At 37.9% G+C, this 12,328-nt stretch overlaps 1 protein-coding gene across 4 annotated transcripts in view; it reads left to right on the top strand.

Moving 5' to 3' along the window:
* Positions 1–12,328, top strand: part of LOC114031856 (serine/threonine-protein phosphatase 4 regulatory subunit 1-like) — a 79,234-nt gene that overhangs the window by 46,464 nt on the left and 20,442 nt on the right. For 3 of the 4 annotated variants that reach the window (XM_027847029.1, XM_027847027.1, XM_027847026.1), the window contains one exon: positions 3,828–3,908. The exons of the other annotated variant lie outside the window; for it this stretch is intronic. In XM_027847029.1, the coding sequence (XP_027702830.1) occupies positions 3,828–3,908 (81 nt within the window). The remainder of the gene's footprint in view (positions 1–3,827; positions 3,909–12,328) is intronic. 4 annotated transcript variants of the gene reach the window in all.

The raw sequence follows: 12,328 nt of genomic DNA, 5'->3' as shown, positions 1-12,328 counted from the left end.
TGAAGGTAGAACCAACAAGCCTCAGCAACTGATAAGACATGGGCAGGGTATGAAGAGGCAAGGATGACTTGGAGATTACAAATATGTGTGACTGGGAGGATGGTGCTCTTGCAGTTGTTGGTCCTTCGTTCTCGAAGAGGACCATGGCATCAGGAAGTTGATGCCATGACTTGCAAGTGAATTGGATTTAAGTGCGGGATGGCTGTGCAAAGTCATTAGCCATACTCTATCTTCTGGAGCCATCTAGGTCCAGTGGCGAGATGGAAATCAGGAGGACTGGAGATGGCCTCCATGATGCTCTTAATAGATATAGGGAAGCTGGAAGACTATTCCAGACACCTCACCACTTCCCTCCCTCTCAGTAAAACACCTTTGCTTCATATGTCATTCAAAAAATTGAGATCTTTCAAGAGTTCCCTTTCATCCCCAGTTCTACACATTGTATTACCTCAGCATCATCCTATAAATTTCTCCTTATTTGCTTCAGACTTAGAATATGGGCTTACTCTTTTCATTATCAGTACCATCCTCCCCACCTAAATATTTTTGCCTTTAATTGTATCTCATCCTATCTCTTCTAAGAATTTTCCTCTTGAAATATTCCCTCTTTGCCTAATTTTCAACCTCTCATTTTTTATTGGTTCCTTTTCCACAACCTTTATACATGCCCAAATCTTGACCATCATTAAAAAAACTTCCTCTTGACCCTACTATTCCTTCAAGATGTTATCCTGTATCTTTTGTCCCTTTCACAAACAAACATATAAAAAAACTAACCCCTCACTTTTTCACCTACTCACTTCTAAACAGATTGCAATATGGCTTATTACTCTCTCTCCTATGAGTTTTTGTGACATTTGGATAGAGCTCTGGGACTGCAGTCAGGAAGACGCCTCTTCCTGAGTTAAAATCTGGCCTCAGACAATTTACTAGCAGTGTGACCCTGGGCAAGTCACCTAATCCTATTTGCCTCAGTTTCATCATGTATAAAATGAGCTGGAGAAGGAAAAGGCATACCACTCCATTATCTCTGCGAAGAAAATCCCAAATAGAGTCATGGAAAGTTGGACATGATTGAACAACAACACTCTCCAGGTGACCTCCCATGGATTTAGCTGTCATCTTTGCAAATGACTCCTCAATCTGCACGTGCAGCCCTCTAATCCCAGTCTCCAGCTGACTGCTAGACATTTCCACTTCAGTATCCCATCAGCATCTCAAAACCAGCATATCTAAAATAGAATTCAGTTTCTTTCTCAGCCACACCCAGCCCTCACCGCTTTCTTATTTTTGTTCTGGGTGTAAACATACCTCTAGTTCATAGCTTGGGTGTTATCCTTATTTGATTAGCCATCAAGTCTTGTCAATTCCACCTCTGCAATATCTCTCCCAATGGTCCACTTCTCTCTTACTCAGTGCCACAACCACCATGTTCCAGGCTTTCATCACCACTGTGTTATTCCTCTGCTCAAAAGATTTCAGTTAACTCCACGTTGTCTTTATGATAAATTGTAAATTCCTCTGGCATTTAAAGCATCTCTCGGTCAGCTTACAACCACTCTTTCCAGGCTGATTACACAGGTGGCGTAGTAGATGGAGCATCAGGCCTATAGTCAAGAGGACTCTTTCCGAGTTCAAATCTGGTCTCAGACACATACCAGCTGTGTGACCCTGGGCAAGTCACTTAACCATGTTGGCCTCAGTTTCCTCATCTGTAAAATGAGAAGGAAATGACAAACCACTCCAGTATATTTGCAGAAAAAACCCCAAATGGGGTCACAGAGTCAGACAACTGAAATGACACCTCTACCACCACAACAAAAATAGATTAGGAACTTAACAGTCCAGCCAAACTGAGTCACTTGCTATTCCTCATAGGGAAAATTCTATTTCCTATCTTTTTGCCTTTGTACAGGCTTTCCCTCATTTCTGTAGTTTCTCCTTCCAGCTCAAGAGGAAATTATAGATCTATACACTGCTCCTCCCCAATTTATACTAGAAGTAACAAAACCAAAATGTCTAAAACCAGTTTGCTTTTGCAAGATTGCAGAATGTATGCTTTGTAAGTATCCAGTATTTACTTAACTGTGAATGTGTTATTAACATGTTATTTCCCCAGTAGAAAGTAAGTACTTTAAGGGCAGAGGGCTCTGTATTTGTATCCTCAGTACCTTGTATAATATCTGGCAATAGTGGGCATTGTAATGAATGCTTGTTCATTGACTGACTTTTAGTGAAGGTTAGGTTTATGGGGGTTGGATAATTTCTGTTTTGGACGTGGTAAGCTTGAGATTAGATATCTAGGTGGAGATGACTAGTAGGGAGTTAACAATATAGGACCAGAGTTCTGGTGGAAGATTAGAGTTGGATATATAGATTTAGGAGTCATATTCAGAGAGATGACATATTTGAACCAATGGGAGTGGATAAGATTGCCAAAGTAGAGAGTATAGAGAGAGAAGATGAGCCAGGACAGAACCTTGAAACAGAGTCATCATTTTAGGGTGGGAGATGGATGATGGTCCAGCTAGGGAATAATCAGGCAGATAGATAAAGAACCTTGAGAGAGTAATTAATCTCATGGATGCCGGGGTAGGAAAAAGACTATCCAGGAAGAAGGGATGGGAAATGAGGGTAGTCTCCAGTTTCAAAGGGTGTGGAAGGATCATTGGTTTGAGCAGTAAAAAAAGGTTGTTGATAACCTTGAAGAGAGTATTTTCAGTTTAATGGTGAGGTTGAAAGCCTGATTATAAGGTGTTAAGAAATAAATGGAAAGTGAGGAAGTACAGGCATTTAGTATAGATAGTAAAATTGTGTTTGCCTGATCACTTGCATATCTAATCAAAAGAGCTTTCAGATATGTGTATATCCATCCAGCTAGTTACCATTGAGAGAAGACTAGCACGAAATCCAGTTCATGAGGGGGGAAAAAAAACCTCAAATGTATATATGCAAATGCACAAGCAAGAGGAACTAGTGATACAAAGAGGCAAATTTTGACTCATCATTACCACTGAGACATCCTGTGGTTTAGATGAAACCCATGACTGGAATCTAAAGAAACCCAGGAACCAGAAGAGGAAAACATAGTGGAGTGCATTTGAGTGAAAACAAACAGAAGCAATTTTGTCATCAGAATGTATTACAGACCACCTGGAGAGGAAGGAAAAAGAATCAAAAGTTTAGAGAATGTCACCAGCATGATAGAATGGCATAATACAGTAAGTGATGGTATATTTCAGTTATTCAGGCATCAGTAGGTAGTACTTTCTGCCAGAAGTGGAGCGAATATAATAGCTTCTTGCCTTAAAGAAAGGTTTGGCAGATTAGTCTAGGTGGGATGGTGGGAAACTCTAATGAATGAAATTCTGAAAACACTAAGGCAAATAATTCAAGCTAGAAATAAAAATAGGAATTTTATGAAGTAGTTAATGTGAATGTCACCAAAGAGCTTAAATTTCTAAATAATATGTACAGAAGATGGAAGCATGAGCAGGTAACAGATGTATGGAAGTGTGGTAGGAATAAAAATAAAAACAGCTAATATTTATATACCACTTAGTAAGTGTCAGACAATGTGCTAAGCACTTTACAAATATTATCTCATTTGATCCTCACAGCAACCCTGGGAGTTAGGTACTATTATTATCTCCATTTTACAGATAAGGTGCCACACCATGGTCTGAGTTCAAATTTTGAATTTAGGTCTTCCATATTCCTAGCATTCTATTCACTGCACCACCTAGCTGCCCCTGTAATAATGTCGGGAACAGAACCGAGGATTTTGAGGAAAACTAAGGACAACAAAAATGTTGTTTGTTTTTTAGCTATTTTGGGGGAAAAGGAAGGATCAAAGAAAGGACTGCTGCCTGGGATGGATGGGACACTGATAATTGACCCGAAAGAAGGTAGACCTGCTTAATTCTTATTATGTTTTTGTTTTTTCTGCCAAGGAAAATGACCTTTGTACTAGAAATGGCAGAACAAAAATGCCTAACAGGGAATTGATAATCAAAATAAGTAAGGAGATAGTTAAAGTTAACACTTCAATGACCTTGAATGATTTAGGGCATTTGCTGCACACGAATTATATCCCCAAGTACTGAAAAAATCGGTGGATGTGATTGCTGTGCTACTGTCGGTGGTATTTGAAAGATCATGGAAAATGGGAAAAAATGTATCATTGGACTGGAGAAGAACAAATGTAGTCTTGATCTTAGAAAATAGAAATGCAAATAGAATCTGCATACTAAAAGTCATTGTTCTTGACTTTGCTTCTTCAATTCCTTGACAAAATCTTTAATGAATCATAAAAAAGATGGTTAGTGAATATCTTAAAAAAGGAAGCAAGAGTAACAAAGAACCAACATAGCATCAAGGGCAGATCACGCCATAACTAAATTTACTTCTTTTTTTTTGACACGGTTGCTCAACTGGCAGGTCAGTGGAGTATTATAAATATTAGTGTAATGTGGCAGTGAGAAAAAAAGCCAGTGCAGTTTTGGAGTACAGTAAGAGAGAGAGACATTCAGGAATAAGGGAAAGGTAATTCCTCAGTGCTCTTGTCAGACTCCATCCAGAGTATTCAGTTCTGAGCAGCCTAATTTAGGGAAGGACATTGATAAGCTGGAAAGTATTTAGGATGGGGAAGAGCCTTGAGTCTCTGCTATATTTGGATTAGTTGAAAGAACTGGGCATATTTAGCTTGGAAAAAAGAGAACTTGGGAGGCTTGATGGATGTCTGAAAATATTTGAGGCATTGAGGAAGACAGGTTAGACTTGTTCTTTTTGATCCTAGGAGACAGAATCATAAGCAATGGATGTGAATTGCAAAGAGGCATTTAGGCTTAATGGAAGGAAAAATTTCTTAACAATGAGAAGTGTCAAAAAGTAGAATGGATTGTCATAGGAGGTAATGGTTTTCTGTTTATCGGAAGTCTTAAGGCAGAGGTTGTATGTTCTCCTTAGTTATAATAGTGGGGATTGAGTTGGACTAGATGACTGCTGAGGTCTCTTCCAGCTTTGAAGTTTTATAGGTGATTCGAGAAACTTGTCTGTAAAAGTTAGAAGAGATCACTTTAAATCATAGCAAAAAAATCTCCCGTTGTTTTGGCAGTTTCCACATGATACCAGTTTAGAGTCACTATGGCAAAGAGGGATAGAGTTCTGGGCTTGGAGGCAGGAAGACCTAAGTTCAGCACTCACCTCTTTCACTAGCTGGGTGACTCCTAGACGAGTCACTCGAGCTTTACGTTTGAGGCAACCCCTGTAAACTTAGTACAAAAGTCGCAGAGAGGTTGTGATTGGCACAACAATCATAGGTGCTTGGCATAGTCACATAATAGACCAGTTCAGAATTCATCAGAAAGAGACCTTATCGTAGAATTTCAGAGAAATCTCAGGAACCATCTAGTTCAAACCATATATCTAGAATAGAACCATATATCTAGAATAGAACCTTTTTTCCAGTACATCTAAGAAGTAATTATGAAGCTTGAAGACTTTCAGTGAAAGATGTGACACCTGGTTTTTATCTTAATCAGCTCCCATATTTTAATGGTAAATGCATCAGACTTTTAAAAATAAGATTTTTAGTTTATTTCTTTTTGCCTTTACATCCTGTACTTTTCCCAGTGTCCCTGAACCCTTTTCCCCTCCCAGAGAGCCATCTTGTATAACAAGAAAAAAAGGGGGAAATAGCAAATTAACCAGAATGTAGAAAGAGTCTGACATTATCCATGGTGTTTCAAACCCGCATCCTCCCCCCCTTTTTAATCTCTCTTTAGGGCCAGGCTTGGTCATAATAATTGCTCAGCATTCTGTTTTAGTGGTTCTAGTGCTGTTCTCTCGATTTACGTGCTGTAATCATTGTGGTCACTCTTTCTTTGCTTCTGCATATTTCATTTTGCCTCAGGTCATGTGACTCTTCCCATGCCTGTCCTTAGTATTCATACATACCATTTCTTTCAGCACAGTCATATTCCACTACATTCATGTGCCACAACTTGTTCAGCCATTCCCCACGTGATAGGTGTGGGCTTTGTTTCCAGATCTTTGCTACTATAAAAGGTGCTGCTCCAAATATTTTGGTGTATGTAGGGCTTTTGTTGTTATCATTGACTTTTACTAGGAGTAAATGCCTAGCAGAAGAATGAATCTCTTTATTATTGTCACTTTATTAGAATCCCTCCAAATTACACAGCACACATTTTCAAAATTTGCACTTGAAAAACATTAAATATTGTTGTACTTACTTTGTTTTCATTTACAGAGTATTTCTTAAGTCCTGCTAACTCTCATCAGGAAGCTGTGAAACAAACAATTGTTCCTAGAATATGCTTCCCAGTTTCTAGGATGCATCTTAGTTGATATTCAGAGGAAAAATTATCTCTAAGAACAAATTATAAGTAAAATTTAACTAAGGATTAATAAAGTGAATATGCAATTTTTAAAATATTAAAAAACTAAATAGCCCAATATAAGTACACAAGAGGAAATTCTGAAAATTTAAGAAGTGGATGAATTGGAAAACAAGATTGTAGAACTCAGAAATCTAAAAGCCAGTTTTAAGAGAATAAGAAAATAAATCTTTAGCCAACTTGATTTTTAAAAGGAAATCCCATTAAACTTAAAAATCAACAGTTAAATTTACAACAGAAATGAAAAGAGTGATCAGAACCTACTATAAAGTGTCTGCCAGCAAAACTGAAAATTCAAAAGAAATATAGAATATTCCACAAAAATACAAAATGTCCAAATTAACAATATCAAATAAAGACCTGAAATAATCCAGTCACAAAGAAATTGAACTAGCTGTAAAGGAACTACCCCCTTCCCTTCCGAAAAAATAAACAAACCCAGAAACTTGTCCAGTTTGGTTATACGGTATGATTTTTTCAAGTTCTTAAGGAACAGTTCATACCCTTATTACATAAATCATTCTCTCTCAAATTATTCAAAAATTGAGAAAGAAAATACTTTATTTAACTTTCTTTATGGAATACAGCCTTAATTCTTAAATGAAGGAAGAAAAGAAAAACAAAAAAAGACCAATAATGTTAGTTTATATAGATTAAAAAATTTAAATAAAATCCTAACAAAAAGACCTAGATCTTGCTGGATGGGTGTGTCTCTTTACACTGAAGGTGCCTGTGGCCAGCACTTTATGGATTGAGGGAAGCAACCTCTTCCATTCTCTCACCCACTTTCAGTGATACTGGGCAGTGCAGAAAAACCTTCTGGAAACATCAAGCCAAAATGTTGGGGAATTAGGATCCTTAGCCATGAAACTCCAGCATTTGGGATGAGAAAAGCGTGGTGTGTGTGTGTATGTGTGTGTGTACACTGTCTACTATAACCTAGCTACCAAACTTTATTGGATGCACATTTGGAGAAGCCTAGTTTTTTAAGCACAATGACAAAGCATTGGCTGTGGATATTCTCCCATTATCCCATTGCAGAAGTTTTTTTTTCAGGGTCAGGAATTCTTTGCCAATCCTTCCTCAAGCCTAAAGTCTATTTTTCCTGACCTTCACTGGTTCCACAAGTCTCTCTTGAGTGTCATGTGTAAGCAGTTGCTTGGGTTGTTCTATTTAATAAACTTGTCTAACTTTATAACTCATTTTTGTTTCAGTGAATGTTGTACTGAGGTATAGTAGTGGTAGTAAGTAGTGAGTACTGGAGCTGAAAATCATGGCCTCCTTTTTATCTCACTATGTGAAGCCAAGGGAGAGCTGAAGGGGATAAATTCTTAATGCACATCAATGTACTTCTATTCCCCATGGCCACTTGGAGTAAATATTTGATTATACTTTTACCTGTTTAGACCCATAAAATGATGTGAAACCTACCATATTGACTTTGTGCAGGAACAGAGGGCATCAACCATTGTGGCAGGGACGCAACTCGTGATTAGGTTTTGCACTGAATTGTGATTTAAACAGGACTCTTTCTGAAGAACTCTTCTCTTTTTCAAAAGGGGAGGGAGAATTGTCGATAGTCATTTCCTAGTTCAGAAAATGTAGTTGTGGCTGGGGTTGATGAGGGCAGCTACAATCAGCTGGAGGTTCTACCAGGTATCAGCCTTACAAGGAATTGAAACAAGCCTGGAAGGAATGTCACCCATGGCCTTTTTTTTTTTTTCCAAAAAAAAATAAATAGGGAAAAAACGCTACTTTAGAGTCACTGCACATTCATGAATCTGGAAAGAAGAAAAAGAGTTTAAAAAAACAAGAGGCTGGGATGGGTGGGCAGGTGGGCAAGGGTTTGCAGAGTAATGACCTCTCTACACCTTGTATTGGAGCACATTTCTCCTTACTCCCTGCACCAGGAAATTGGATGCCAGTATGTTTAAGTTCTGTTGGCAATTCCTTCTAAAGGTTTTCTAAAAGCATATTTTTTAACCTTGTTTGAAGTGTGCCCCCTCACCCTCTTTTTCAGTGAGGTCAGAAAAAAAATTTCTTTGTTGTAATTGTATTGTTGTAATTGATCTAACTGAAAATCTAATTGTGCTGGGAAGAAGTTGTGCCATGGAGGTCTTTAATTTTTTGTTTGTTTTTTTGTTTTTTGATGAGGCAATTGGGGTTAAGTGACTTGCCAGGGTCATATAGCTGGTGTCAAGTATCTGAGGTCAGATTTGAACTCAGGTCCTCCTGACTCCAAGCCTATGTTCTGTTATGTACCACCTAGCTGCCCCTAATTTTTTTTTTTAATAAAAACATTTAAACAAAAACCTCGAGCAATTTATCAAAAAAAAAAAATCATTCACTTCCATCAAGTTGGATTTATACCTAGGTTCAACCTTAGGAAAGTGCTTAACATAATTATTTAAACCAATAACATCCCATACCAATACATTTTAGAAAGATTTTTCTGTAAGAAATGGAGATTCCACAATCTTCCTTGGTGTAATATACTTAATAATCTTTATGTTCTGCATGTATTTTACTTAAGTTCTTCCTGCTGCAATTTCAGCTTGTCATTTTGAGGGGCTATCTTTCACTTTCTCTGATAACCTACTCTGAGAACAATGTTTTCTTTTCCCATTATTCAGCTTGCTTAAAGTCATAAAGCTTTTAAAGTTTAAACACCTATTAAATTGAGACCTATTATCACTTTCCTTTTCAAATTCAGAAATATTCTGTGGAAGAATGAATAAGGTTGTATTGAATATGGAACTGATTGAAACTTGACAAAAAACAGTCATTCCAAGTAAAAACATTATATTTTGGTGCTGGTGGGTAGTAGAGGTTGCTGAATTAGAATTATCAGAAGTTGAGGCTATGTCCTTTGCAGATTGTTTTGTTTTAACTGCTGGTTTTAAATGAGCTTTAAGTCACTTGTAACTCACGAATACTTTTTCTTCTCTGTCTTTGTGAAGCTGGTATATACATGCAGCCATTTTTGCCTCAAATAATTTCTGCCTTATTCAGATGGAAACATTTTAAGACATAGACCATCTCCTTGGCTGACTATACAGTTGACAAATATTGCTTCAAAGAAGGTTTTTCATGTCATCCATGTACTGTACTGAACTGGTGATGATCACTTACCAAGGAACCCAATTGAAACATTGAAAAAGTATTTCTTGTTCAAGATTTCTCTTTACCACTACACTCCTCCCTACCCTCCATACAGATGTAGTTGGAATTCTAATTGGGAAGTATTTTCTGTCATGGTATCTGCTTTCCAAAGAAATGTTGCTCCAGAGCTGTAGTAAAAGAATAATTTAGTTCTAATCATTAAATCCTCCCTTTCCTAGTAGCAGTGATATCATTTTAGTGAAAAAAAAATTCAGAAATGTCCCATGAGGTCCACAATGGGATGTTCTTGTCATGACATGTCTTTCCTTAGTTGATATTAGAAACAACAACCAGGTGAGGAAGAAAATGAAACCATAAATGAAGAAGAGAGAAGTTATAGAGGATAGATGCAAATACAGATTCTTCTTTCAAACCTTGTAAAGCAAATTGGAAACTTCACTAATGCTTTGGGCAGCCCTCTGGAAGCCCTGCCAATTAAAATACCTCCTTCGATGCAGGACTGAGCAATTCATTTCTACTCACCCTGTGTTTGGTAGGACCTACTTTGTTCAAAAGCACTGTACTGGGTGATCCTAAGGGAGAAAGTTTAGATAAGTCATGATATGTACACAAACTAGAATACACAAGTACAGGAATATATCATTCATAATAAGAAGCTACATTGTTAAGGAAAGTATTAGCAGATTTTTACATTTAAATGACACAAGAAGTATTCACCAAATTTTTTTCACCAAGTACCAGTTCATCTTACACAAAGAGGGCTGTGGTCTCAATTTAATTGATCGGTCTATCGTTTGGTCTTTATGATATAGACAATTGAGACTCTGTGCGTGTGTGTGTGTGTATGTTCGTGTAGTCCATACAACACGAGGGGATTTGCAGAATCAGAAAGCTTCCATGTTGCTTCCACATAGGCATCCAGGGGCCTCTGATTAGTGTCATTGGGGTCAAGAAAGATACACATTTACTATAATTTTTACACCAGCCAAGGAAACCTAAAATATGTAGACTTTCCTGCTTTTAACCTTTGTATAGTACCTTATCTTCTACTCCATGCCATAAAGGGAAATAAAGGCCAAATTTGATCCATTTTCAGGTCTTCCTAACTACCAGGTCCCACACTGTACATGGTTCAACCAACAAAATATTGGGCCTGCTTAGGAATGATATTTTAAACAAACAAATTATTTTTGTCTGTACTCATACTTTTTATCAATATTATTATTATTCCTAAATAAATGTATTGGGAATACTCTGTTCAGCTGATGGAATCAGAGGAGAGCGACTAGCACAATAAGAGGGAAGGATAGGCTGCTCTTAAAGGACACTTCTGAAAGGTTGAGACTTTATAGCTTGGTAAGCCAACAACTGGAAAGGGATTATAAGATTTCAATCTAGAGGGACTCTTAGAGATCATATTACAGATGAGGAAACTGAATTGTTTTGCCCAAGATCACACTGGTAATGAGTAGCAGAGGTGGGATTCAAACCACTATCCTCCAATTCCAACGTTCTTTCCATTGTACCATGCTGCCTGTTCTAATTTTGGGCTTGAATTTCTCTCTCCAGATGTACCTCCTGTATAATAGGGTAACCGGATATCCACTATCTGAGCACCCACCTACAAGATGTGTTTTCTTTGTAAAGCACAGGTCCCTGCATGTAGTCTTTACCAGTTCTTACTTCTTTAACTAGTACTTAGCTGTGAAAGAATACTCTGTAGCTAAGCTCCAAAGCACTCAAAATGTCCTCCACCTCAGCCATACCTAACCAGGCAACAAAGTCCTACAAGATATGGGCATATTGGAAATGGTGAACAGGGGAGAAACCCTTTAAGTATGTGATCAGGTATGCTCATCTACCCCTGTCTCCTCTCTAGTCAAGCCAAGGAGCTGTTGGTTACCTGGTTCTTTACAATAACATGATCACTGGGTGAGTGCATTGTGTTTAACCCTCCAAGTTTCATATACTCTATTTTTCCACACTCCTCTAGCCTGTCAGTCAGTCATTAAACAATTATTAAGTGCTTGCTTTGTGCCAGGAAGTAAGCTTAAGACATGGAGGTATACAACTAAAAGCAAAATCACTGTGCCTACCCCCAAGGAATTCACATTCTAATGGGGAAGACCGTCTATAAATAACTAGATACTTATAAAAGATATATGTAGAGTAGGTGGGAAGTAATCTCAGAAGGGAAGACACTAGCAGTAGAGGGATCAGGAAGGAAGCCAGCATTGCAAAGGCACTGAGACAAAGTGTTAAATAAGAAACAACAAATAGGTCTGTGTAGCAGAGTCATTGACAGGTGGTGGTGGTAGTGTTAAGCATAAGAAAACTGAAAATGTAAGAATGGGTCAGATTAGAAAGTTTTACATTCCAGAGGATGTAAATATTGAATATTGGAATATTGGATCCTTAGAGGTAATGGGGAAGACACTGGAGTATATAGGAGGGTTATGGTTAGACTTGCAATTGAGGAAAATCATTGGCCCCTGAGTAAAGGAGGGATTGAGTGGACACTTAAGGTAAGAAGACCAATGGTCTAGGACAGGAGGTCAGCAAACTATAGGGATTGGATGCTACTTGTTTTTGTGCCACTGGCAAGCTAAGAATGGTTTTTACATTTTTAATTGAAGCTTTTTTGTGTTTAGAAATGTAAACAAACATTTTTAGCTCAGGTGCCAACGCACTGCAGTTGGCCAGTTCCCCTGAAGGTTGAGAAGCCATGAGGACTTAATCTAGGGGTGGTGGTTGTGTGAGTAGAGAGAAAAGGATAATGTTCAAGA

Source organism: Vombatus ursinus, unplaced genomic scaffold (genome assembly GCF_900497805.2).
Source record: "Vombatus ursinus unplaced genomic scaffold, bare-nosed wombat genome assembly UNPS02015255.1, whole genome shotgun sequence".
In the NCBI taxonomy this organism is placed as follows: Eukaryota; Metazoa; Chordata; class Mammalia; order Diprotodontia; family Vombatidae; genus Vombatus; species Vombatus ursinus.
The sequence above is the reverse complement of the archived record's forward strand: the minus strand, read 5'-3'. Positions and strand labels throughout refer to the sequence as shown.